Source organism: Pezoporus flaviventris, unplaced genomic scaffold, assembly GCF_033815535.1.
Source record: "Pezoporus flaviventris isolate CSIRO_AGI_PZ_B2104156 unplaced genomic scaffold, CSIRO_AGI_Pfla_v1 ptg000097l, whole genome shotgun sequence".
NCBI classification, from domain to species: Eukaryota; Metazoa; Chordata; class Aves; order Psittaciformes; family Psittacidae; genus Pezoporus; species Pezoporus flaviventris.
The window spans coordinates 5,967,681-5,995,615 of record NW_026892645.1 but is presented as its reverse complement, the minus strand read 5'-3'; the positions used below and the strand labels follow the sequence as shown (position 1 = coordinate 5,995,615).

Genomic DNA, 27,935 nt, shown 5'->3' with positions numbered 1-27,935 from the left:
AGGAAGCGACGGCGGTTTCGCGCGGCGGCGGCGTCACGTGAGAGCGGAGCGAAGATGGCGGCGGGCGGGCCGCGCGCGAGGTGCGGGACGCGGCGGCTGTGGCGGGGAGGGAGGGGGGGGCAGTGGGGGGCGGGGCCCGGGCTTCGCCGTGTGCGGGGCCGGCGGGGAGCGGCGGGGGTGGGGCGGGGGGGGGTGGGGTGTTAACGGCAGCGGGGCCCGCGCCGGCCTGGCCCCGCCCCTCGCTGAGGGGGCCTGAGGGGACCCCGCTGAGGCGGCTCAATGGAGCAGTGAGCGGCGGCCCGTCGGTCGTCACTGCCTCGCTCTGTCGTTGTGCCGTGCCCCGCAAGATGGAGCGGTCAGTAGAACGGCTGTAACAGCTGTTGTTCCTGTGAGGCTGAGGTCCCGGTGTGGGCTCAGGTGTCGGAGGTGGGCGTCGGGACACCCGCCACGTCCCGGAGCTGCTCTCGTGAAGAGCAGAGCTTTCAGGGGTTGGTTTTCACCTTGCGGACAGCTCTTCGCAAGTCTGAAAGTCAAAATAGAGGTGGGGAAGATGTACAGTGAAGCGATTGAATGAGTCCCGGGTTCACTGGTCACCTTCAGTGCCCTCAGTTGTCCTGAGCGCTTTTTGGGTGGTTATTGTAGCGTCCCTGGAGCTGCGATTTTTATTAAATGAGTATTTATAACCCCAATGGGGACAAGAACACCTCAGTTACATGTGATCACACACGAAACGCTTTCCTTCCTTGGCTGGAGGCTAATAGGTGAACTGGCCACACATCGCGGTCTCTTTTAGTTCCCAGGAGAGGGTAGGAGGGAAGGACGAGTCGAGGGTTGGTTTTGCAGGGCTGGTGCTCAGGTCTGTGAGTGATTCTTCTCCTGGTAAAACCCTGTGGCTTTTGGGTGCTGTGAGGCAGCACCTGCAGCTGGTGGCTGCCCAAGCCGTCAGAGGTTATTTAGCTCCTGTGCGGGGAGGTGCGCCCAAATGTCGAGGAATTGGATACAAGTTATGTTGACAGGTGCCCTGCAAATAGAATCATAGAATCATAGAATTGTTAGGGTTGGAAAGGACCTTAAGATCATCCAGTTCCAACCCCCTGCCATGGGCAGGGACACCTCACACTAAACCATGGCACCCAAGGCCTCATCCAACCTGGCCTTGAACACTGCCAGGGATGGAGCATTCACAGCCTCCCTGGGCAACCCATTCCAGTGCCTCACCACCCTAACAGGAAGGAATTTCCTCCTTATATCCAATCTAAACTTCCCCTGTTTAAGTTTTAACCCGTTACCCCTTGTCCTATCACTACAGTCCCTAATGAAGAGTCCCTCCCCAGCATCCCTGTAGGCCCCCTTCAGATACTGGAAGGCTGCTATGAGGTCTCCATGCAGCTTCTCTTCTCCAGGCTGAACAGCCCCAACTTCCTCAGCCTGTCTTCATACGAGGGGTGTTTCAGTCCCTGATCACCCTCGTGGCCTCCTCTGGACTTGTTCCAACAGTTCCATGTCCTTTTTATGTTGAGGACACAAATCACAGGTCTCGGCATGCATTTAGGTGGCCCCATGTGTCACACGCTGCAGATGCCTTTCACTGCCACAGTGAGTTAGTTTGATGATGCTGTTCTAAAAATAAAGTTACTGGGTGATCTTGCTTTCTTAGTCTCTGCATGCGGAGCTCTGGGCTTAACTCTGACTTGCAGTGTGCTGCTAACAAGTCGTCATTTGTCTGAATTCCTGAAATGTTCTTTTTCTTGGCAAACATCTTTTAGAGGTGTTGTAGGGAAACTCCATTGTCTGGGTTTGTATGCCAGGGTTTGATTTGTAATACCTCATAGCGCAGATTGGCTTTTCTGTGGAGTGCTCAGGAAGAAACAGGAGCCAAGGGTAAATCAAGATCTGTAGTAAATCATTCTGCCTTGTGTGAAAGTGTTGGAATCTTTCACTTCACCCAGTTTTATGTTGCACTTAGAGTGAAGGAGGAAACTGTTATGAAAGAGTTTGTTTGGAGGAAAGCATTGAATGTGACTGAATCAAATGTTGATCTGTACTTTCGTTTCTTCTTACTAATCTCAAACATTCTACTACCAAAATCAAATTCAGCTTTGATACGTCACACATATGATTTGTTGCGAGTTTGCAAGTCTTGCTTTATCAGTTGTCACCTTCTTTGGGTCTTTCCTGGGTTTTCTCAGGGCATCTGAAACTGGTCAGGTAAAAACTAATCATAGAATCATAGAATAGTTTGGGTTGGAAAGGACCTTTAGGTCATCCAGTTCCAACCCCCTGCTATGGGCAGGGACACCACACACTAAACCATGGCACCCAAGACTCCCTCCAACCTGGCCTTGAACACTGCCAGGGATGGGGCATTCACAATAACGTTCCTTAAATAATTTTTCTTGTATCTTATCTTGCAGCGTGATGTGCTCTGAGGTAATTGCAGGTTTGAAAAGGTGTAAGCTGAATGGAAGCCTGAAACAGTGTTCATCATTAAAATACTCCAACTTTTCTCTTTGTTTGCAGGAGCAGCAGACAATTATGGAGAGTTCTTCTGGGTAAATCATCTTTAAGAGAACCAGTAAGTCCTTGTCCTGCTAAGCAGCTTTGCCCATCACTGAATAGACTCTGTGGCCAAAGACATCACTTGTACATCTCTTTGAATATTAGTGAAAATACGCTTTGCTGCTTCCCCCTCTTCCTCAGTGCAAGTTTTGTCCTCGATCTTTGCTACTTGTTCGTTCTTCCACTCCTTGTTTATAGCTGTTTCATGATCTGCCTGGAAGGGTGTGTGTGAAAAAGTGGTTCCCTTTCTGGAGCTGACACAAGACTGGCTGGCCTGGGCTATTGATGAATGGTACAGCTGGCTTCTTTATTTTCAGGGATGAAGCCTGTGCTTTGAAGAATTTGCCCAGAGGTTGGAGATCCAGATGTTTCTGAATCCAGTCCATTGCCTCCTATTTCCTCTCCCTTCCCGTGATTAGGCAAGGCAGTGAGCTGCCTGGTGCAGTTATGCACCTTGAATCAGTCTGAATCATAGATGCTTGTCTTGCATTGTTCCTGTCTCTTTGTGGTGGTGGAATTTCTTTGCTTCATTTAAATTTAACAGATCTGATTCTCAGTAATGTACGTTGAGGAAGCTGTTCAGTAGTATTTGATTCTCTCTCTTTTTTAGGCACAGATTGAGTCAGAGTTGAACAACCACTTGCAGAGATTGTCAGAGGGACTTTCATACTATAAGCCTCCAAGGTATAGTGATTGCCTGATTTTAGGAATTAACCTCAAAAATGGGGTCTCTTAAAAAGGAGAGGAACATGTGGAATATTTCTTTCTGATTACATAAAAGTAGATCGTTGCTCTCTCACATGACTTCAGATTTCAGGAGAGGAGTAGCAAGAGAAAACACTTAATTCCATAACATTTTGGGGCATGAAATACAGACCTGAAAGAAATAACAGCAAGTTTCTGCTGTCATTATTCCTGTTAGGTAGCTCTTAACCCTTACGCCTGCTGAGCTGCCATCATGTGCAAGTATGCAGCCTGTGGAGAAGTGACTCCTCTTGACACTGAGTCATTCTGAAAGGATATCTAGAGTCCCTCATTGGAAAAGATGGAATTAATATAGCCTGCGTTTATTATAGTAATAAGATTGTGAACAATGTTGAGTTTTATGTGGTGGGAAGGTTACAAAATACTGTTTATCAAGTATCGAAAGGCCACTGAGTTAAAAACAAAGGTCCGGTTTAAACTGGTTAAACTGGGAACTGGTAAAACTGGGAGCATTTCTTGCTGCATTTTTAGTGACTAAAATTTCTTTTTTTTTTTTTCCTGTAGCACATCTTCAGCAGAAAAAGTAAAAGCTGATAAAAGTGTAAATGCTCCACTGAAAGAGCTGGGCCTGAGAGCCAGCAAGTTTTTGGTGAGTGAACGTGCTATCCGGTTATATTTTTTATCCCTGCACTTGGAATGCATTGTTAGTAGGATTCTGATATTTAAAACAGCCTCTTGATGCTGAATAAAGGTGGTACCTTTATTTAAATTACAGTTATGCTCCTTTTGCTGAAGTTAAAGTGGTTACATCTAAGTGACATCAAAGCTTATGTATATTGCTTTAAGCAGAAGTGTGACCAAAGTATTTGCCTGGTCCAGGAATTGTCTTTTGGCATGTTTTGGAAATTACTTGTTTTGAAGAGAAGAGCTGCCTGAATATTTGGAGAGAATCTTCATCTTGAATGAATTCAGTTGCCTTTTATCCATTTCAGAGCATCTCTATTTTCCTTCTGTTTTTCCAGGGTCTGGATGAAGAGCAGAGTGTGCGTTTGTTACAGTGTTATCTCCAAGAAGATTATAGAGGAACAAGGGACTCCCTGCCGGTCCGTAGCTCCCATTTATGTTCTACTTAATCCACATCTTTCCTTAATGCCAGTAGTTTATTGATGCACATGGTCACATGTGAGTCTGAGTTCTGATTTGGAAATGGCTTTGTAGCTTTTCTTCTCTGGACCTACAATGCTGCAGTGCTGCTCTAAGGAAATGTCATAGGAGATATCCAGAACTTACTTTTCTAGTATCTGCTTGAATCTCTCTGCAGGAACTCAGATCCTCTCTCTATTACAGGAACACAGGAAAACTATAGATTGTGGAGGAGAGTGAAGATGAAGAATAAATATGTTGTTAAAAATTAGTGCTTTGGCTCTGTGCTTTTGGAATCTGTCTTTCCAAAAGAAAGTGAAAGGAAAATTGGCTTTTATTTCAGTCATTTTCTTTGTGAATATCTATTTTGTCAGTAGGTATTTAAATATTTCTTTGTTCTTTTGTGTTTTGCTTACAGACAGTTTCTCAGGATGAAAGGCAGAGTCAGGCTCTGATGCTGAAGGTTAGTCATTTCCATTTGTATCTGCTGAAAAGATCTGTTGACAGAGAAGCGACTTCATTTCTATGGATCCAGAAAATCTTGGAATAATTGAAGTATTCCTTCTATAAGGAACAAGTTTTAGAAAATGCTTTGACCAATTTGAACAGTGTTAATAGTTGCTACGGAAAGAAGAGTTTAGGCTTAATATCAGGAATTTAGCTGGGCAGATGTAGGCTCCCATGTTTTCCATAGCTTGTAGGTTTATATGTTACTGTCTGAAGTGGTAACTCTGAAATGGTGACCACTGATCATATCTGACAGAGCATAATAGGGATGAGGAGGAGACATCATCTGTCTCTGTCTTGTCATCTGTCTTGTTCCCTTTCTTTTGCAAGTTTTCTCACTTAGCAGTGTAGTTACAGCCATGTCCCTGTGGGCATGTTTTATTGAGTTCTGTGAAGCTAATTAAGTATTTTCCCCCAGTAACTTAAAAACTGCTTAGTTGAAACTCCACCTGCAGTAATGTTTGGGCACTCTGTGTTCTTGTGATGAAGGCCTTGGCAGTGTATGGGGGAGGAAAGTGTTGTTAGACACAATACCAAGTTGATACCAATTGATGACACTATCTATTCACAGCTTGCTGACTATTACTATGACGAGAGGATCTGCATCCTGCGCTGTGTCCTCCAACTACTCACTTATTTTCAGGACGAGAGGCACCCTTACATGGTGAGTAGAGTACACAAGTCCACTTGTGATTGTAAAAGACAGTTGACTGTGCATGTGAGAAGTTAATTTGTCTATTGGTTTATTTAAGGCTCAATACTTCCAGTGTGTTGAAAAGTTGGACAAGGAACTAGTTCCTAATTACTGGAAACAGTTTGAAGCACTGTACAAAGCAGAAGCTCCTACATGGGAAACACATGGAAATCTCATGGTATTTTATTTCTTGCTATTGTTGGTATTATATGGTTTAGTGTGAGGTGTCTGTGCCCATAACAGGGGGGTTGGAACTTGATGATCTTAAGGTCTACCCTAACTATTCTGTGATTCTATGATTATTTATCAAACTTATAAAGTCTTCTATGTAGCGTATTGGAAAGTGTGTATGTGCAGATGCAGTTAAAAAGGATGTTTCTCTTGGTCCAAGAAACCTAAAATTTTTCTAACAGAACACACTTCTGCTCAGAAACAGTTGCATGGCACATACTGTTCCTTGTAATAAATCCATTGATAGCCCTAGGCTAACAGATCCATTTATGTGTAGTTGTCCACAGTCTCTCTGCATCAGCACACTCTGTATTTACAGTGGCCTTCTTTGCCACTGATACTAACTGCTGGCTACACAAGCCATTGAAATGCTTCAACACTTCTCAGTTTCCAACTGCTTTGACCTGTGAGCTTCAGCATATGATGGTGGAACTTCTCCTTGTGCAGACAGAACGCCAGGTTTCCCGTTGGTTTGTGCAATGCCTCCGTGAACAGGCCATGCTCCTGGAAGTCATCTTCCTCTACCATGCATACTTTGAGATGTCACCTGATGATCTTCTGGCATTTGCAAAGAAGTTCAAAGAACAGGGATTTGGCACTAGACAAACCAACAGACATTTGGTAGATGAGAGCATGGATCACCTGGTGGATCGCATTGGGTAAGTATCATGTGTATTTGTGGGTGAGTACAGAGCAAAACAATTATTTTCCTCAGGGGGAAAAAAGGCATTTATAATTCTTGCTGCTGCCTCTTAAAATCACCACTATTTCAAGCTAAGGTTATTGTTATGAAGGCAGAATAGCTTTTGTGGTCACATTGATTGGAGGCTTATGGCAAAACGAAGGTGTGATTGCAGAGTAGAGAGGTGTCCATATACTCGTTTTAATCTAGTATATAATCTTGCCTCTTGTAAGAATGGCAATGAAGACAGTCCTGTGCTGGTACTCTGCCTGCTACCTGCATGGGGACTAGCCCTCCCTGACCTGTATTGTGAACTGTGTTGCCTCAGGTCAAGCTCTGGTGGGTGTGCTTATGAATGGCAGCAGTGTCTTCATTTTGCTGCACGCAACGGAAGTCAAGCCATAGCCAGGGAGAATGAAAATGCTGCCAGGTGGCAGAGTTACAAAGGGGGAAAAGCTATCCTCAAATTTCAGTGACCTTTTCTTTGTCTTTTCAACATGAAATGATAGTTCTGAAGATTGTAATCAGTCATATACTAGAATTTCAAGACAAAATTTGGATTACATGCTGTTAATTTCATGTAATTTCTTATTGCTTTAAAGAACAGCTGAACAAAAGCAAAGTACAGGTTGGGTTTTGACCACTTATCAATAAAAAGAAATAAAAATTCTTCAATAAAGTTTCTGACCTCCTTGCTTTTATTCTTCTCCTGTTTGTAGCTACTTTAGTGCTCTTATTCTTGTGGAAGGCATGGAAATCGACTCCCTCCATAAGCGTGCTTTGGATGGCAGGACTGACAGGCACAAATTAGCCAATAAGAGCATCCACCAGGTAAAGCACTGTCAGAGTAACCCCTTGTTTGGCCTAATGGTATAGAATGTACTGTGATTACCCAAGCAGTGCTGTGTAAAGAGTCTGTCTGTAGGTTTCTGATCTTTCAGTTTGTTGACCAAGTGTAGGAACCAGCATCTGCGTAACACTCTGGGGCAAATAAGAACAAAATGAATTCCTCTTCTGTTATACTTCCTTGGTTATCCTGAGCCTTTCTCTAAAACCAGATGTGTACAAAAAAATAAGCATTGTGAAATTTCCAGATGGGAATGACACAAAAAATCTACAGTGTCTGTGCTTTTAGGACAGAGAACAGCTAAGTTTAGACTAACTGTAAGGCATTAAACTGTTCAGGAAAGCAAACCATGGCTGCAGGTATATAATTTGGTCAGTTGCATGTGTGCAGTAATTATCCGCAAGGGAATGGTGACAGTTAGCAAGATGCAACGAGCTGTATTCTTGTGAAGTGTGAGTTTCTTTCAGAAGATCTCAGTTCTGTTGCTTTTGCCCTGTCTGTGCAGGAGATGGACAATCAACTGCTGCAGTTAGGAGATGTCTCGCATCATGCTCCCGTGCTTTTGGCCTGGGCCCTGCTCCGTCACACTGTAAACCCAGAGGAGTCAACAAACGTTATCAGAAGAATGGGCAGCACTGCCATCCAGCTGAATGTTTTCCAGTATCTGACAAAGCTGCTGCGATCGCTGAACAGTGGGGGGAAGAATGTGAGTTTTTTGGACTCTGTATGTAAGCTCTTGAAGGTTTTTAACTGCTACTGATGTAAAAGTCTGATGGGAAGTGAATGATTTGGAACCAATGCTCTTTCTAACTAAATCTGGTTGGAAGCAGACTCTGCAGTAAAGCATGTTTTAGCATCTTCTTCCAGTGAAGATCAGAACTCAAGTTCAAATGACACAGTTTTTTATGCCCAAAGAATAAGAAAAAGCTTCTGGAAGTTGAGGAACTACATCTCTTTTGAGCCGAATAGACTGCATTTCATCACATTGGTTGATTTGCCTCTCCAGTGTACTGCCATTGTGCATTTTGAGTATTAGATGACTTAACTCTGCACTGTTTCCCTGTATGTGGTTTCATTAGACAACACCATGTACGAGAGAAAACTGTTTTATAGGTAGAAACCAGTGAAAGCAAATCCTTTTGACTTCCATGAGCACTGAGTGTGTATTCTTTCTTTCCAGTGTGCTACCAGCACTGCTTGCTTGTGTATTTATGGACTTACTTCCTTTGTCCTGACATCACTGGAATTGCATACATTGGGCAATCAGCAGGTAAGCATGCAAGTCTCATTGCCTCTGTTACCTAATTTAAAATAACCTGTCATAACTGATGCTAACTGCCTTTGGTAAATCATAATCCTGCATTTGAGACTACAGGCTTTGTGAGTTTGATCTAGAAGAGTGTTTTGTTGGTTTTCCTGCTGCGTTTACACAATGCAAACCTAGTAAACACCTCTGCAGACTGGCTGATTAATAATGAAAGAACATATCTTGCACTTGAAGTCCTGTGGGTTTGAAACTAATTGTTGATATGTTATTTCCAAAGCAATGGAAATAATCCATACTCCATTTCCAAGGTTGAGAAGACATCATCTGCCCTTTGCAGATATAGTGGGCATACTTGTCCTGGCCAGTCCACTCACGATGGATGGCTTTAGGCTGGTGGAGTGCTCTGGGTTTGGATATGTTGGGTGTTCTTTTTGTTTTGACTAGAGGAGGTGGTTACATCTTGGCTGGTAAACATGGAAACTTAAATTCCAAAGATGTGGCAGAACTCTTTAGGGATGAAATTCCCCTGTGTAAAGTAACTTATTTTCTCCATCCTCTCTTCTGTTGAAGGATATAATTGATGTTGCATGTGAAGTTCTGACAGTTGCCAGTATTCCTCAGCTATTCTGGAAGACGGTGAGTGTATTGGCAACTTCTTTGACCTACCTTCCTTATAAGTGAAACTCAATAAAAGATCCTCTTTAGGAAAGGAACAGACTGATTGTATTTAGTTAGCTTCTAGGAAGGCCTGAGGAGCTAGTGTTCATTTGTTTCTGTCTTTGATTTACTTTTGCCCTTTCCTGCCTTTTAGGTACAGCCTTGGCTTTACTCTTGAAGGATACTGGAACGAGTTTTAATATAGGTGATAGTTGAAACCAGGGCTGGAATTGCAAAGATTGAACTAACTGCTGGCAAAAGCATCATGCTTATTTTTCTGTTGCCACAGAATTAGGATATGTAATGCGTTACAGTCTTACTTCCTGCCTTATACTTGCACACTGCCTCATGCTTTAGTCTGTTCAAGGACTGGAGTGATACTTTTGTTGCATGATTAATGTGAAATGTACAACTTAAAAAAGAACTGTTTCCTTATGCTCTACTGAGACCATTTTAGCATTTCTTTTTAGTAATATGATACTTGTTTTCTGTTTTCACCACCAGGAACCTACTGCAGGTCTGGGTATTATCCTGGACAGTGTGTGTGGATTGTTTCCCAATCAGCTTACTCCTCTCCTTCAGCTGCTCCAAGCCCTCGTGTCTGATAAATCTACTGCAAAAAAGGTACAGGATCTCTCTTGGTGTTCAGGAGATGATTTATTTCAGGACAAGGATACCATGCTGTGTGATAATGCTGCGTGATTCTTTCCATCACGTGTGCTTATCTCAACTGCTGTTTTAGATAACAGACATTAAGCTTTTGTCAAAGAACAGTGGACAGGAATTACCTTTTAGTTCTGTGCTGTTGCAGGCTCCTGGAAAACTTGACTTACGAAGATTAAGTTGCTGCCTAATTTTTCATGTTGTACTTTACTCCTAAGAAGTTCCTGGTTCACTAGACGAGATATGTCTGGACGTGTGGGCTGTCTAGTAATGATTTATGTATTAGAAGGATATTGTACACATCAAGAGAACTTGCCTATTCCTGGAAATGGCCTGGTTGGTTAATTTTTAAGGTCTGGCTCCTTGGCTGTATTGTTTAAGCTGTCTCTGCACGCAGGTGTACAGCTTCCTGGATAAAATGTCCTTCTACATGGAACAGTACAAGCATAAACCTCCGGATGTGATCTCTCATGAAGATGGCACACTTTGGCGCAGACAGACTCCAAAGCTCCTCTATCCTCTTGGTGAGCACTTCACCTTTTCTTATGGAAATACTTTGGGGAAATTGGGATATAATCCATGGGTAAATTTGTGACTGTATTTCACCTGCTTCTTCAATCCTAAGGACTAGGTCAAACAAACCTGCGGATACCTCAGGGAACGGTGGGCCAGGTGGCGCTGGATGATAGGGCTTATGTGGTACGATGGGAGTATTCCTACAGTAGCTGGACACTGTTTACCTGTGAGATTGAGATGCTGCTTCATGTTGTATCGACAGCAGGTAAGACAGGTTGGGAGAATAAAAGAGAAGAAATAATTATTAATTGGTATCAATTTGGGTTAATAGTAGGATTGAACAGCTCTGAATACTTTCAAAAGAGCATGAAATACTTTCCCAGAAACCTGACTGCTTAATTATTATTATTATACTGTATAATTCACTGCAAAAGGCCAAGACGAGATAAATTTTAGATGAGGGAAAAGTTGAGATAGATAAAATAAATGGGTTTTGGCATGGGGAATGCTCATAGGGCTGTATGATGAGCTTAATGTGCGTTGTTCCAGAGTTGATTACTGCTTAAGTATGATTTTGCATTCTAGTGTTAGTTTTCTCTTCCCAGATGTGATTCAGCATTGCCAGAGGGTCAAGCCAATAATTGACCTGGTTCATAAAGTCATCAGCACTGATGTATCAATAGCAGATTGCCTTCTGCCCATCACATCACGGATTTACATGCTCCTGCAGAGGTAAGTCACCGCCTGGCATGAAGTCACTGACACCTGAGAAGATACAGTGAGCTGGAAGAATGGCTGATTACTCATTTTGCCAAGAGCTTTGCAAGAAGTGTCTCAGTGCTGGAGCTCCCCAAGACTGGTGTTCAGTTCCCAAGGCTGTTGTGGCTACACACTGTTTAATGCTTTGATGCATTCTTTCCTGAATGTTGTGCAATTTATCCATTTTTTATTAGTAGCTGTATTGACATGAAAGGGGAATAAAACATATCATTAGAGCAGTAACTTCCAGGTGTTAAAACAGTTATACTTATTAGCTCTCCTCTAGCATTAACTGCCTGGGAATTGATGTGCTGCTGCATAATTACTGTTTGCTGTGACAGTGCTGTCTTCCCAGCTTTGTCTGTTGCAGTAAATTCGTCTGACTCAGGTGTGAGGGGGAGGCAGCAAGTCTAGACTGAAAGTGCAGACTCTGGTGTCTGTATTTACCTACTTAGGTTTTATGCATGTGTACCTCGGTGAGAGAAGCTTTTTTGGTTAATAAAATAGTATGTATGCTAGACCACAGTGCATTTGATTGATACTGTTTCTCTTCTGTAGGCTAACAACTGTCATCTCTCCCCCTGTGGATGTTATTGCTTCTTGTGTCAATTGTTTGTCAGTACTGGCTGCTCGGATGCCAGCCAAGGTGAGGAAATGGCCTTCAGGGTTTGTGGGTTTGAGAACTAGTAGATGTATACATGTGAATGAGAGGGAATAAGCTGTACTTACTCTCTTGCAGGTCTGGACTGACCTTCACCATACGGGTTTCTTGCCGTTTGTTGCCAACCCAGTGTCCAGTATGAATCACGTTATTAGGTATTCATCGCCCCTTCCCCTGCCTCTTGGTGGTGTACAACCTGTTCCTAACATGTCATAAGCACTTTCTGCCAGTGTGAAATCTGGGTATCTGACATGTCTCACTCAGAATCCTGCTATTCATTAATCTCTCTTGCTCATATCACAGTGCAGAGGGAATGAATGCTGGGGGCTATGGAAACCTTCTGATGAGCATAGAACAGCCTCAGGGCGAGTACAATGTTACCATCTCCTTCCTGAACCTGATAACAACTCTTGTCCGGGTGAGTGCTTGTGGAATGGCCTGCTTGGGAAATCATATGTAAGCTGTTACAATAGGAAGGTGAAATACAGCAGTGCCTGAGATCCATCTCCTGTTCAGTGGGTCTCTCTGAGGGATCATTGGTTGACACTTCCTTTGGTGCTACTCTGGGGGTTTTCTCTGCAGTCTGATTCTTTCAAAAAGCCTGTTTTGATTCAGCTGATCTACAAGATAATATAAGTTACTTGTAAATCTATCCCCATGCTCAATTTCTCACACTTTAAAGACATATGGCATATCTTCCTGCAAAAGGTTTCTTCTTAACAAGAAATGGGACAATAACATTTCTGTTTCTCCTAGGGACAACTTGGTAGCACTCAGAGCCAAGGACTCGTGCCCTGCATTGTGTTTGTCCTGAAGGAGATGTTACCAAATTACCACAAATGGCGTTACAACTCTCATGGAGTGAGGGAGAAAATTGGTGAGGATATTGGGGGGGGGGGAGAAGGAGGAGGAGGGGGTGAAAGGGGTCTCATGCCTTCTCAGACAGAATGTGTGAATTTTTCCTTCCTTTTTTCATCATACCTTTCCTAGCAGCCATTTGGGATTTGCTTTGTACGTCTAACAGTATTGCTAGATGCTGTGATGTGCTTGAAAATAGTAGGAACTAGGCAACAGATCTTCCCAAAACCTCACTAGTCCATTTCATCTCTGTTTTAGGGTGCCTGATTCTGCAGTTGATCCATGCTATACTGAATTTGTGCCCTGAAATGGATCCTCGCAGTAGGTAAGACAAGTGATGGATTTCAGACCTGCGCTAGCCTGGCTTACAGTGTAGGAATCATTATCATTTTGTTTCAGGTTTTGAATGCAAGTGTTGAGGAGTGAACTGTTAACAGTTGTGCAGTGCTGGTTCCAGCTCTTTTCTGTGTTACTGAGTACAGGAAGGGTAGAAAAAGATTGAAGACAGAGAAAGCCATATTGGTTTCTAGAATACCTGATGAAGAGAGAGAAAACAATAAATAGATTCCCTGGGACACTGCCATCCACTTTCCTATTTGGTGTATGCTCTCTGAAGAAAATAGGAAGGACAATAAAGTAGGGGTCAAGGGGGGGATGTAGAAATTAAGAGGTTACTTTGTGGTAGTTTTCCAAGTGCTGTGTGGTAAAATACTGCAGGTGCTCCTAGTGATATGTCCTGTGCTGTTTGTGTCTCACAGCAATGCCCCCAGCCTTCAGTCCCTGTGCATCTTCAGCCTGGCCAACACTGAAGCAGGGCAAGCTGTCATTAACATCATGGGAATTGGTGTGGACACTATTGATATGGTAATGACCTCCCAGTGTAACAGGTGAGTTGTGTGTTTCAGTTCAGTAGTGTGAGGAAAGAAGCAAATGATATTTGAAATGTAGCTTCGACTTGATGCACTTAACAAGGGATCAGTGTAGCAGCTGGCCACTGCAGCCTGCCTTTGTACGGTCTGAGGAACAAGCCTTGTTTGTTCCAGGTCTGTATGTACTCTTTGCTGTACACTCTCTGTTTCATGCAGTTGTTTTCTATTTCTAAATGCCATTTGGAGCTGCTGGTGGGTGTAAATGTGCTCAGTTGTTAAAGGGTTGCATGCAGTTACAGTTTTTTAATACAGAATTCACTTGAACTCAAGTTTGTAAGATGAATTAGAAGCAAGGGAATTAGAGCCAGTATTAGTAGTTCTGTGTCTTTGGGTAACGCCAGAGTTCAGATCAGGCTGTGGTCATGAATAAATCATAATACAGCTTGAACTGTAATTTGGAAGTGCTAGGGATGAGCAGTCTATTCAGGATGGTTCTGAAGATGCCTTGAAGTACTTTGGAAGTATTGAAGATACCTTTAGTGTTGAGCAGCTTCACTTCCTTATGTGGCTTTCTGAAGGCTTGATCTGATTTAGCTATGATTGTTTCTCATTCCTTTCCTCTGTTCTCTTTTCCTGGCCAGTTTTACTTGACACATAGCCAGTCAAACTTGCTAGCATGTTGTTTCTGATGAAGTCTGCTGGTTTTCTCTTTCAAAACAAGTGTGGAAAGAGTCCAGACTTGCTGAGAAGAAAGTGAGACCAATTTCAGAAGCCTTGGCTTCAGTGTCTCCCGAGAATATTTAGCTGATAAGGAAAATCGTAGGGGAAAAAAAGCCCAACCCGTCAGTTTTATCTCTTCATCCAGTTTTGCTTCACTATAATTTTTGTGAGATTGTTCCTGTAAATGTTTCTCCCTCCGTCTTTGTGCATTTTAAATCTCCGTATCCTAAAGAGGTTAAAAAAAAACCATGGCAATAAACAGGCTCAGGCTCTTTGGCGTTTTTGTTGCTGAAAACTTGGGGCTGGGTAGCCACTATTTTTTGGGGATATGTGAGGGTTTGTATTTCAGCAGCTTGTACGTGGAGATGTGCCTGAATAAAAACGTCTCACAACCCTGACTGACAATAGAGCTTCCTCTTCCAGTGTTGTGCAAATAACAAAATGTTGGTTGTCAACAGTTGCTCACTTTGGTTTCTTTTTGTGAACACAGTGATGAGTCGCAAGGCCACGGTCAACTGCTCATCCAAACAGTTAAACTGGCGTTCTCAGTCACCAATAATGTCATCAGGTTGAAACCCCCCTCTAGCGTGGTATCTCCATTAGAACAGGCGCTTACTCAGCACGGTATGTATTCCTCACTGGGGGCAGCCTGGGCAGCTATGCTTCCGTGTCATTTCCATATAGTCAGTGTGTGTCTCATTACAAACAGTAGTTAAGATTTCAGGGGTCCAAAAAGAGGTTTGTAGTGATGGGAGAAAGCCTGTTCTCCCTCCTCTAAGGCATTCTTCTCCTCTGGGACAGCTTCTAAAGTATTAAGCAGATATGGCTTGTTGTTTGCTGCTTTGTAATGTTGGAAGACTGTCTTAGTTCTCACTTTGTGCTGTGGAGATCGTGATTTGGTAAATAGTTACATCCTGCCACATTTTCTTCTCGTTGATTTTAATTGCATTCTCTCCAGGTGCTCATGGAAACAATCTTATTGCGGTCTTGGCCAAATACATCTACCACAGGCATGACCCTGCGCTTCCACGCCTGGCCATCCAACTGCTCAAACGACTGGCTACGGTAAGATGAGACTCACACAGTCGCTCCTTTGCCCTTTGGTGCCTTTCAGTGACTGATCCCATCACTGACATTATTTCAAAATCATTTCAGAAGTCACCCAGCATCTCATTGAGAGGCTTCACATTACGGGGTGTTTTCTTTAAAGAATTTGCACTTCCAGTTGATCTCTTTCTACTTTTTTGAGCAGCATTCTCAAGTCATGCTCTTCAATACAATTCCTGCACCTTCTTAACTGGAACTTTAACATCTTGCTAAGAAGAGTATCCTATTTAAGTTTTTATTGGGATCTTTCAGCTTTGTCTCTTAACTTGCTCTTTTCAGCTGCTAAACTTCTGGGAATGTGTTTGCAGTTCTATTAGGGCATACAGATCCAGCTCTGGGTTTATTTATTTCAGGAAACATTATTCCAAACCTTATTTTCCTCTTTGTTTTATGCTGTATTGTCATAGCCCTTGAGGAATAGGTGAGGGATAGAACAGAATTGCCAAAGAGGACGATTTGGATCACTTTGTAGGTTTCTTCTCGCTTAACAACAACAACTAAGTTTTGAGTTCCCTCACCTGTGTTCATAGATTTAATACCATGTATTTTGGAGCTCCAATTTGAAATGAAAATCACCTTTGATATGGACAAGAAGCATCCTGGAGAGTTTGGTTATTTCTGACGTTTCTTTCCTTTTGCAGGTTGCTCCCATGTCTGTTTATGCCTGCCTTGGTAGTGATGCTGCTGCCATCCGTGATGCCTTCCTCATCCACCTGCAGAGCAAGATGGAGGACATGCGTATTAAGGTCATGATACTGGAGTTCCTCACAGTTGCAGTGGAGACACAGCCTGGGCTCATCGAGCTCTTCCTGAACTTGGAAGTGAAGGATGGCAGTGATGGGTCAAAGGTAGAATTTCCTCAGTATTTCAAGGCAGATACTGAGTTAACATAAGAACATCTACTGGGTCAGACCAGAGATCCCTGTGGCCCACTCTCTTCACTCTGGAAGTGTCCAGTCAGAGAGAAAGCTGAAGACTGGGGTATAATGGACAGTATTGGTTTTCCAGAATACCCATTCTGGTGCTTTATTTTTCAGGGTCCTCTTGAGCTGGGACCTTTGGAAGGCACTTGGTCATATGAAGTCATAGCTTAGCTAATTTTTTACTCCCCTATATATGATTACATTCCTTATAGTCATATACAAAATATATGATGGCATCACATACTCAAGATTTATTTCTCAGTGTATTATTCAAGTGGAATCGAGCACATTCTGCTTCAATAGGTGCCTACGTAGTGGTTCTGTGGTGACGTTACCTCTCGTGTTTCCTTTTGCTTTAGGAATTCAGCTTAGGGGAGTGGAGTTGCCTCCAAGTAGTGTTACAGCTGATAGATACCAAACAACAGGAGAGGTACTGGTGCCCTCCCCTCTTGCACCGTGCTGCCATTGCCTTCCTGCATGCTCTGTGGCAAGACCGTCGCGATAGCGCCATGCTGGTGCTGAGGACAAAGTGAGTTGGTTTTCTGCAGTGCATTTTCCTGTCTTTTTTTTCCTAAAACACATTTTCTTTGGTTCATCGGACTTTGCAGGGACATTTACCTCTTAGTTTTTGTGTGCTCTGTAAGGCTATGCAGTGCGTGGGCTTTGAACTTAGTCCCTCAGGAAGCCCCTATGTGTGTGTTCAGAAGCAAATGTGTTTCTTTCTGTTTCTTTTATAAAAAGCTATATAAACTTGTATTTACCAAAGCATATTTTCTATGCAGTCAAAATGTTGCTAAGCACGTGGCATGGAGGGGATAACTGATGTTACTTCTCTATGTATCTTTTAGGCCAAAGTTTTGGGAAAATTTGACTAATCCCCTCTTTGGGACCCTCCCTCCGCCTTCAGAATCATCAGAGGTGAGTTACCTCCAAAGTAAAGGCAATTGTGTCCTTCTTAGAAGTTTCTAAGCGACATGTGAGTCTTTTTTCTCTGCTTGCAGTTTTCTAAGAGCAGGTGTGATCAAGTGGTTTAAACACAGGCAGGAGAGGAAGTGAAGGCTTTCTGGCTTTGCACAGTGCTTGGTGCTCACATCTTGCTTTTCTTTTTGTCTTTATAGCTCAGTGTCTTGGATACCTGTGCCTTAATCATGAAAATCATCTGTTTGGAGATCTACTATGTTGTCAAGTGAGTCTTTGGTAGTCTCTCGTTCATCCCTGTACTTTACCTAAACTGTGTATATTAAATCTCGATAGACCATGCAGGTTTTGAGGGACAAAGTACTTGTAGTCCTGTAAAAATGTGGGAGAAACAGTGGTGTATAAGGAAACTGCAGACATACATTTGAGATTCTTGCAGCTGCCAATTGCAGAAGAGATGTTACAGTCTTTCTGCAGCCTGTAGGTGAGAATGTTTGTGTTAGTATTTTCCTTGTATCCTGGGATGAGAATATACAGTGTTTCTCAAAACTAACGATAAGCTAAGCTAAGCACACCTCATAGCGATTGCTGAATAACATTTTAGTGTTTTTTTCCCACTCATTTTGTTTTACTGAACAGAACTGCCCTTTAAAATGTTGGAAAGTCAGGATTGCCTAAAATCTCTACTGAAAAGAAAATTAAATCACAAGATTTTCTTCAGGGATCATGGTTTTCCTTCACATTTAATGCAAAAAGTGGGATTCCCTGCGCAGGTCTAATGTGGAGTAACCTTTGCTTGCAAGCTGTGACCTTGGCTTTCCTACGTGAATCTCAGAAGTGTCTTTTCTGACCAAAGAATAAGTGAAGGTAACTTCTCCTCTTGATTTGGTTTTGGTCAGGGGCTCACTGGATCAGTCCCTGAAGGACACACTGAAGAACTTCTCCACCAAAAAGCGCTTCACCTACTGGTCAGAGTATGTGAAGTTACTGGCAGATCATGTGGCAGAGACAGAGGGCAGCAGCTGTGCCTTCATAACAGAGTATCAGATGCTCATCTCAGCCTGGCGGATGCTGCTCATCATCTCCACGAGCCACGTAAGAGCTACCTTTTATCTCTCATTATAAACTGAAATTAACCTTTTGAAATAGATAATATCAACTCCTTAGGGCCAGCTAAACCCTAATGAAGAACTCATTGTTTCTCTTTCAGTTTTGTTGTATATATGTTTGCAACACAAGTTGGCATAAGCATGATACAAGAGGTTAAAGTAGGTGGTGTTTTGCTATATGCTCAAAACAAGTTGTCTTTCTGAGCAGAGAAAGGAGGTAGTAAATAATTTGAGTAGCAATGCTAAGTAATTCTGGAATCCCAAAGAGATTTTGCTGATCTAAGTGAGGTGGGGGTGCACCATTAGGGAAATCAGTCATTGCTGACTTCTTGTCAACTGTTACTGTTGTACTTCAGTGATTTCTGTAACACTGCACCATTCAGCAGCTATAAATTTAGTGCCTTTTTAAAGTAACAAATGAAACCAGCAGCCTGATGTTAGACTGCTGACAAGTTGCATCTTTTGTTGTGCTTGACTGATCTCTGTTTCTGTGGACTTCAGGCAGATATAATGCACCTGACTGATTCTGCAGTTCATCAGCAGTTGTTTCTGGATGTGCTAAATGGCACCAGAGTTTTGGTAGGTGGCACTTCCTGTCAGTTCTTTTATTTCCCAATTGCTCATCTTCTCTGTACCATGAGGAGCTCTGCTTCTGCAGCTGCTTGCCTTCGTGGGGTTATTTTAGATCTTGTGAAATCGGGCTGAAACGAAGGCTCTGAATTGATGAGCTCCTTGTAAATCTTATAAATGACACATTTTTTATTTGGGCCATTCTTGTCATCACTGAGTGACCCTGCAGAGGGCCCTGAGTCTGCTTCCTTCAGTGCTGGTAGCTGCTGAAGAGCAACCGTGGTCATTTGGTGGTGGTGCTTGGGCTGAGGTTTTCTGAAGCATTCTTACATGTGACTACTGTGACTGTAACTCTTGTAGTATTTCTTCTTAGCTCCTAGTTCCCATGTCAGTATCCTGTCTGCAGCTGGGGTCTATGCTATGTACCCTTCTTCTGATCCTGCTCAAACAGTGGAAGAGGTAGGTATTTTGTGTCTATAGTTATTTGTCACTGCTCAGTATAAAAACCTGGGAGATGATGTTTTAAGGATTTTGCTCTAGAGAGATTCCTGTGGTGACTGGGGAGGAAACTGAAGCCTTATCATAGAATTCTCTTGGGATGGCTCATGTCTGTGGGTTGTTGCTGGAATCTCTTGTAACAATGTATTTATGGTTTGGCTTTTGTTTGCTGCTGCAAAGTATACCAAAAAAGCCTTTTAGATAGTCCTGCATTCTCACTGTGCTCTGGAATGTCTTTAGTGAGATCCAGGTGGTGACTTAAACTTGGAAGAACTGCTTTTATTTGTGTGGATCATATAAGCTGTGATCCACACAGCTCAGTCAAGTGATAAATTTACTGAGGGATCTTGTCTGATCTGAAGAGCTCTCCCTTTTTGTTGTCAGCGAGCTGGGATCTGTGGATAGCATCATAAACTCCTTGACGCAGATTCTGGAGGGGGTGCTCCAGGCAGATCAGCAGATGATGGAGAAAACCAAAGCCAAAGTGTTCTCAGCTCTTATCACTGTTCTGCAAATGAAGGAGATGAAAGGTGAGGTGGTGTGGGTACAAGTGTCAAGACTAGGGCTGCCATGGTTGAATACACCCTAACACTCTCGTGTTTCTACGATAAAGACATACATGGGGTTAGTAGTAGTAAAGGATGCTGGATATAGTCACCAACCTGTGGGACTTCCCTGCTTTTTACTTGTTATAACTCATTTTAGCAAGAGATGAGGTTTATAATTCAAAGCCATACAAAGGCAACTGTGGTGTTGAGAATGTATCCATTCACCTTCCTGTGTGTTCCTCGACCCACTGCTTGGGGCCTGCAAGCCCACCTGTTTTAGATAGTGAATAGAAACTGGAGGGTTGGGTTCTTTCTGAATGCCTTTCTTTGTTGAATTTGAGTTTCCAGTCGTGCTGGTAAAATGTGGTGCAATTTATTGTAATGGTTTTGATAAGAATGTGGTATTTATACAGACACAACGAGTATACACTGCACCCAGTCTGCAATCTGGAGAAGTGGGTAGGGAATACTGTAGTGAGGAGTTACGGAGTATTCTGTCCATGGTAGTGCTTGATTTGTGCTTTGAGATGTCATGAGTTTATATGACTTCTTGGTAAAACCACATGGTCTTGTTAGCCAGATGAGCATCTAACCCCTTAGTACATACTCCTAGACTTAATCATTTAACTTAGTCACAGCTCCTCTCATTCTGTTTTGTAGGTTTTGCAGTGAAAACAGGATAAATACTAACTCCAAGAAATGTGGCCTGGTGATGTTACCAGTTAAACTGGAGCCCTGAGTACCAGGATTGTGTGTTAACTGTGGTCTGTTCTCTGCGTGTCACAGTGAACGAGATCCCTCAGTACTCCCAGCTGGTGCTGAGTGTGTGTGAAACACTCCAAGATGAGGTCATTGCGCTCTTCGATCAGACTCGACACAGCCTGACCTTGGGAGATGCCACGGATGACAAGGACAGCATGGAAACAGATGACTCTTCTCGAGTTAAACACAAAGACCAGCGGGATGGGGTAAAGGAGCTTTCAGCTGCTTTGCAGTTGTGTTTCTTCTCTCTAGACAAAAGCTCCGTGTTTGGAATAACTTTCCCTTGCAGCCTGCTGCCTGTGAGGGATATCGGGTCCCTTACTTATGACTGAATATGATTGAACTTTAGGTTGCGTTAGTAAATGCTTTCAAGATTTTCTTGGTACCCATTTCAAGCTTATACCTCCTTCTCCTTTCCTTGTCACAGCAGGTGTGTGTTCTGGGTCTGCATCTGGCTAAAGAGCTCTGTGAGGTTGATGAAGATGGAGACTACTGGCTGCAGATTACTAGGAAGGTCCCTGTGCTTCCCACTATCTTTGCCGCATTGGAGATCAGCCTGAGAGTGAAACAAAACCTGCACTTCACAGAGGCCTCATTACATTTACTGCTGGCCTTAGCAAGGACTCAACAGGTGAGAGATGCAGTGAAAATGAGGGCATATAGCCATACATTTTTAATAGGAACCGTATAGCTCGTTGTTCTGTTTGCAATTCAGCTGAATAATGATGTGTAGATAAAGGGATTCTTTTACAGGCTGCAAGCAGTAGGTCCTGTATGTATGTCTGCTTAGTTAGCCTTGCTCTTGATAATGGGATGTCCTGGATGGAAGACCTGTAATTTAGAGCAGGAGCTTTCACTGAATGTATTCTTCACAATGCAAATTATCCCCCTCTGGTTAAAGCAGCATTAAGTATTGGAACCTGCTTTCTCAGTTGCAATAAAGTCTTATTTTTCTATTACAAATGCAGCTTTAGGTAAAAGGCAGGGCATTCCAGAGCCAGCCCTTTTCAAAGATTATGTATGTACCAAACCAAATGGAATTCACAGTGCAGTTGTGCAGGTTAGATTTTACTGGAAGAACAGCGTTGCTTTTCTGGATGCTGAATTGTCATCAACACAGAAGTTGTTCTGTGCAAGGGTGGTGACACTGCAGGGGACAGGAATACCTCATGCAAAATAAGTCTCTTTAGTCTCGGAGAGCAGAGATACGGGCACATTTTAACAGTGGTTGGTTCTGTGCCTTGCAGGGAGCAGCAGCTGTGGCTGGAGCTGGTGTCACACAGAGTGTCTGCCTGCCCCTGCTTAGCGTGTACCAGCTCAGCACTAATGGAGCCATTCAGGTGGGTGCTCTGTCCTTTTGTGTGGGGATGTGCCAGGAGAGCTTGCCATGCCCTGCCTTGCTGGTGGTTGGAGCAGCCACCCCGAGAGACTGGAGACTGCTGAGTTGGTGTGGAGGGTGTGTGGCAAGTGCCACCCTGGGCAGGAGTGTAAGTCAGTCACTTACCTTTGTATGTGCTCTGTTCAGACGTCTGCTTCATCACGCAAGTCTCTGGATGCCCCCTCCTGGCCTGGGGTCTATCGTCTCTCCATGTCACTGATGGAACGCCTCCTTAAAACACTCAGATACAACTTCCTGACGGAAGCACTGGACTTCGTTGGTGTCCATCAAGAGAGGATTCTTCAGGTACATCACATCCTTCCTCTGGGGTGGTTCACTTGGCTTCTGTGTTGCAACAGCAGTGGGAACGTGTCAGAAAGTGCAGAAGCATTGAAAAGAGGCTCCTGCCTCAGAAAGGTTTATAGTGGAAATAGTTCAGTAGTGGGAGGAGGATGGACTAGCCAGGCCATGCATTCAGGCAGGGATCATTGTTATGGTACTTGTGAGAGATAGGCAGGCACCATCCATTCATCCTGTTGAGATGAACTTTGCTACAGGTGTTTAAGAGGCCTGCTCAACACAGTAACAGATGTGGGAATTTGATGGGAACTCACCTTGTGTCTGGCTGTTCTGGAGAGAAAGGCATGGGAGCTGTTCTTGGAGGTGGCTTCAGCTCAGCCTTGCTCAGATAATGAGAACGCTGTGGTCAAGGTTCAGTCACCCTTTGAGTCAGCAAATAGTGGGTTGTGTCAGTGCAGATGTGCTGAAGAGTCCCGTTTATAAGCGTGCTCCCTAGAGAAGCAGCTCTCTCCTCATTTCACAGAGTGTGAAGTGCATCGACCTCTAAGAATATAAAGTTCTCTGATTCTGATCCATGTGCTGTGCATCCACTTTCATGAATGCATTCTCTGTCCCTGAGGACAGATCCTCTGAATCTTCAGCTTTTTCTTCTAGAGGAAGGAATGGGAGGTTTGTGATTTAACTCTCATTGCCCTGATTTCCTTCTCTCTCCAGTGCCTCAATGCAGTGCGGACAGTGCAGAGCTTGGCCTGCCTGGAAGAGGCTGATCACACTGTTGGCTTCATTCTTCAGCTCTCAAATTTCACAAAGGAATGGCATTTCCACCTGCCACAGCTTATGAAGGACATGCAGGTGGGAATGAGGATATTGCTGTAGATCGTACAGTGCCTTGGGGTGCAGGGATTTGGATGTGTTAAGAGAAAATGGCCCTTTATCACCTTTTTGTTACTGCTCTTAACAGGAGCTGTTGCTGAGGTTATTTAGATTTCTGTTCTGTCAGTACCTTGTCTGAATTGAGTGACGAAGGATGACTATAAGGGCCAGGAAGATGATAGCTTGGGGAATTCAGTGGCTTACTCTCAGTCCTCAGTATCAGGAAATCAAGACACTGCATTGATCCTTTATGATCACAGTGTTCTGTTTAAGTGGATTTTCTAGCTTCCATCAATGGCAGCGAATAGATGGGCTTTGGGCTTTTAAGAGCTTTCTCCCTTATTTATTCCAGGTGAATCTGTGTTACCTGTGCCAAGCCTGTACCTCCCTCCTGCACAGCCGCAAAATGCTCCAGCACTACCTGCAGGTGAGGACGGGGACCATGAACCAAACTACATCAGGAGTGTTGCATGCTCATGCTCCTGGTTAAAAAGCAAATAGTACTCAGACTGCAGGCTCTTGGATATTGAATTGACTGTCAGTAATCCCAGTGGTGATTACTGACAATCATCAGCAGTGAGGATTTGCATTTCTCATGTGCAAAGAGCAGTCTGGACTTGAAAAACACTGGACTGTGTAAAACCAGTCCTGGAGAAACAGCAGCCAGTGTTTGAATGGTGCTGTTGCCATTTTAGAGCTGCCTACACTGCAGCAAGAAGGGTGCATTGCTGTAGTACTCTGTAGTGCCATTAATTAAGCTACTGTTGAGCTGGTGTCCTTGATCTGACTTAATTTGTTCAAGAGAAAGAGCTCTTATTCTTGGGGAATCCTTAGATTCATGGAGTGGAGAGGATGCATTGCTACTCATAACGTGTTATTTCAGCATTGCTGGAATTGCTGTGTTGATTAGAAATGCTTTTTCCAGGACATGGAATCTAAATAGCCTCTGCAGCTGCCTCCCTGCAATGCAGAGCCTCCCCCAGCACACACTAAGTGTAGATTCTTGTGTTTCCAGCAAGTGACAGAACTTCGCGTGCCTTATTCCCACATTCCCTTTGTTCGCAGCACTTTTTTCCCCTCGAATTATTCATCTTAGTGCAAAATCATCATTTTTGTAGTCAAGATTTTGAAGACTTCAGGGTTTTTTTTTCTCTCCACAGACAAAAAATGGTGATTCCCTTCCAGCAAGTGTGACCCCACGAGTGCAGCGAAACCCCCAAGCCCCCTCCAAACACCCGAGCCCTGAGTCAGAGGCAGCAGAGCAGAAAGCACTGCTTACAGTGCAGTACAGCCTCTTGAAGATCCTCAGCAAGTGTCTTGCTGCCCTGCGCCATTTCACCCCTGATGTCTGCCAGATCCTCCTTGACCAGGTAGGGAAAGAGCAGAGGAGCTGTTCCCTGAAGGGGGGAGTTTCCAGCAATTCAGGTGATGTTCTGGGTGTGCGTAGTGAGGCACAGCCTGTCCTGCTTGGGAGAATGAGCCCAGCAGACATCCATCTGTTCTGCTGCACAAAGCAGGACACAGGGTATTTTCCTTAGGAATCAGTGTGGAAGGAAGGCTTGGCTGAGCTTTTGTGTGATCTGCATGATGCTGTGTTTGTGTGACCTTGCAGACTGATAACCCAGGCTAATAACTTGTATCCTCAGGGTGCCACTCAGAAGAGACGTCCTCCTGCTGTCCTCCTGTGTCAGTGTGACCCAGTGCCTGCTCTCCAAGTGCAGAAAAGGAAGGTTTAAGCCTTGATTCTGGCTGCTAACAGGCAGTTAACTTCCTTTTCCTGTGCTTGTAGGTACATATGCCTGGTGTTTGGAAACAATCTGGAAACAGTCATTACTGTACGGCTTGGGACCTGGAGAAGGTTCGTCTGTGCGAGGAGAGCCGTACAGTCTGATTGTGCACTGCTGTACAGCACACTCTGCTGCTCTTTACCCGAGATCTGGGAAATGATCTCAGTGCTGCTAGTTCTCCATACAAAAAGCAGGATGCAGGGACTGGGTGTCCCTGTTACCATGACAATACCATGACAAGAGCATACTCATGACCTTAAAGGTCACTCCCTCCTCTTTCCTTTCTCCACAGTCGCTGGACCTTGCTGAGTACAACGTGCTCTTCGTTTTGAGTTTCACCACACCAGCCTTTGATTCCGATGTTGCACCTTCCTTTGGGACCCTCCTTGCCACAGTCAATGTGGCCCTTAACATGCTGGGAGAGGTACTGGCCATTTCTCTGTCTGAGAGAACACAGAGGTTGCGGTGATCTCAGAGTGCTCATTGAGCTTTGAAGGGTGGGAGTATTCCTTCTTTCGTTATCTCCTGTTTCTAATGCCTGTCTTCTTTTCCCTCCAAGCTGGATAAGAAGAAGGAACCTTTCCCTCAGGCTGCAGGGCTGAATATGCAAGAGGGAACCAAAACCCTCAAGTAAGTTTTTAGCTCTTTGATTTAGAAACAAAACTTAATGCTCCTCAGGTCAGAACTGAGGTTTAGAGGTATCTGTGTAGCTTCGGAGCTTCTCACTCTGAATCCAAGGAGTTTAGATAGCCCATCAGAAGCTCCCCAAAGCAAGCAGGGTATTTTGGGGGGAGGGTGTGTGAAGCCACACATCCCATCCTAAGTCAGCCACTGAACTTGCAGGTAAAGAGTTGGTTGATGCTTATTTACCAGCAGTTTTTAGTTAGCCTTCGCTGATGGCCAGTGTTTGAGAGGAGTGAACAGGAACTGTTCCCTCATACATACCCAGTGTATGACGACTGAGGAGTATTTGACCATGCAACCAGAGTGTGCTGACCTTTTGGGCTCCTGCTCCTGTGTTTCTCTGCACAGGTCTCTGCTCATGTTTACAATGGAGAACTGTTTCTACCTGCTCATCTCCCAGGCTGTTCGGTACTTGAGAGACCCGGCGGTGCATCCCCGTGATAAGCAGCGCATGAAACAGGAGCTCAGCTCTGAGCTGGTGAGAGCAGCTTGGACCCTCCTTACTCCCTGTTCAGTGTCAATGGGATCGGGGGGAGAAGGTTGTTTGTATTTGGCTGCCCGTTTAATGGCTTGGGGCATCCTGGGGAGGGAGGGGGCCTGTGTCTGATGGAGGCTCATTTGTTCTGTGCTTCTGCTTTCAGAGTACTCTGCTCTCCAGCCTGTCCCGTTACTTCCGCCGGGGTGGTCCCTCTTCCCCTGCCAGCGGGGTCCTACCCTCTCCCCAAGGGAAATCCTCCTCCAAGCTGGGTCCTGAAGGGCAGGAGCCTTTGATTCAGCTCGTGCAGGCCTTCGTCCGCCACGTGCAGAGATAGATGCGATCCTGCCCCCGCCTCCCTCCTCAGGACTTGCAGCAGAACGATTCACATCCACTACAGACGGCAGCACCTTCGGCAGAGAGCTCGGAACAAGGGCTGGGCGAGGGAGGGAGGCCTGGTGTGGGCAGGGCTGGAACCAGAGCTGTAACATCACAGCGAGATCCCGTTGAGCTCTTGCGACCCAGCAGCAGAGTGAATGTAAGGAAAGCCAAGAGCTTTTGGGGGTCAGGATGCGCGCAGCCTGCCCGCTCCAGCTGCTGAGCTGGGGGCAAGGGCTGAGCAGTCAAAACCTTTATTTTTATAGCTTGCACCTCAGCTGGGAAGGTTGGGGCTGGATGGGGAGAGGAGGCGAACTCTCTGCTGGGCATTAGCTGTGCTCTTAACACAAGGTGCAGCCTGCCTCTCCCAGCCAGAGCCCGGCTGAGGCACAGCCAAGGGATCAGCCAGCAATTCAGAGACCATCTTTCTACTGCTATTTTTGTACTGAGTGGTTCAAGGCAGGATGGTGTATGTGTGCTCACGCCTTCCCTTCCCCCTGCAGGCTGTGTGTTGCGTGTGTTTCTGAAGAGCAAGGCCTCACTCGAAGTTTTTAAGGCACAATTCCATTGCTCCAGTCTTGCAGTTTTTTGTAACTGTGCCCTATTTATACTGATATTAAAACGTTTATAGACAGCAGCTGGATTCATGGCTTTCGGTTGGACCAGTTCTGCATCTTCTGTGGCTGAAGTCCCAGCTAATGGTGGGGTGAGTTGTGGCTTGGGAGTGACAATCTAGGTACCTCTTGAAGCCATTTATAATCAAAGGTTGATTCCCTTGGCTTTCCCATATCCCTTCCCTTCTCTTACTCTCATGCTGGGGAGGTTTTAAATGAGCATCACTATGAAATACTCCTCCTGCACACAGGGGGGAAGCCCATGCACACAAATTACTCCATGTGGTCAGGTCCAAGGTGCTGCTGTGCCTGTTGCAGCAGCAGGGGAAGGCGCAAGTTCAAGCTAGAAGACGCTGTCCACAGTGGAGTTGATCTCAATAGATCAACAAGCTCTTCAAGGTTCTAAGGCTCAGCATGTGATGGAGGCAGTGATTATAGGAGGTCAGTGATTATTGCTTAAAGCCTGAAATCTAGACAGGCTTTTCTAAGGTAAGAAATCCCATTTCCATGTAGCTGTGAGCCGGTGACCTACCAGCTCATTCCTAAAGAGACACTCAGTTGCTTCGCCAGTCAGAACCTTTTAATCTCTGTGGTTTTAAGAGACTAGAGGAAGCAAATGAGCTTATTTTGCTTTGAGTTTGTTGTTAGCTCATCTGTTGTGAGCTAAAGCGAT

At 44.4% G+C, this 27,935-nt stretch overlaps 1 protein-coding gene across 3 annotated transcripts; it reads left to right on the top strand.

The window, feature by feature from the left end:
- Nucleotides 1-4: 4 nt before the first annotated feature.
- NUP188 (nucleoporin 188) lies at nt 5-27,285 on the top strand. 3 transcript variants are annotated; one of them, XM_061476965.1, is made up of 44 exons: nt 5-80; nt 2,521-2,575; nt 3,170-3,243; nt 3,829-3,913; nt 4,287-4,367; nt 4,826-4,870; nt 5,486-5,578; nt 5,667-5,786; nt 6,287-6,498; nt 7,241-7,352; nt 7,874-8,074; nt 8,549-8,638; nt 9,206-9,271; nt 9,797-9,916; nt 10,353-10,479; nt 10,581-10,736; nt 11,077-11,203; nt 11,789-11,876; nt 11,970-12,046; nt 12,195-12,309; nt 12,648-12,768; nt 13,008-13,074; nt 13,508-13,636; nt 14,829-14,962; nt 15,297-15,403; nt 16,087-16,293; nt 16,728-16,897; nt 17,217-17,286; nt 17,487-17,554; nt 18,186-18,381; nt 18,897-18,974; nt 19,339-19,424; nt 19,848-19,993; nt 20,798-20,979; nt 21,204-21,404; nt 22,021-22,113; nt 22,299-22,457; nt 23,166-23,303; nt 23,677-23,751; nt 24,485-24,694; nt 25,404-25,535; nt 25,671-25,741; nt 26,144-26,273; nt 26,437-27,285. In XM_061476965.1, exons 1-44 carry the CDS (start codon nt 55-57, stop codon nt 26,605-26,607), a joined length of 5,211 nt encoding a protein of 1,736 aa, XP_061332949.1. In that variant the 5' UTR covers nt 5-54; the 3' UTR covers nt 26,608-27,285. The 3 variants fall into 3 exon arrangements, with proteins under 3 accessions (XP_061332949.1, XP_061332948.1, XP_061332950.1); XM_061476964.1 differs by having other exon boundaries at nt 21,201-21,404; XM_061476966.1 differs by lacking the exon at nt 5-80 and adding an exon at nt 205-287 and having other exon boundaries at nt 21,201-21,404.
- Nucleotides 27,286-27,935: the final 650 nt, after the last annotated feature.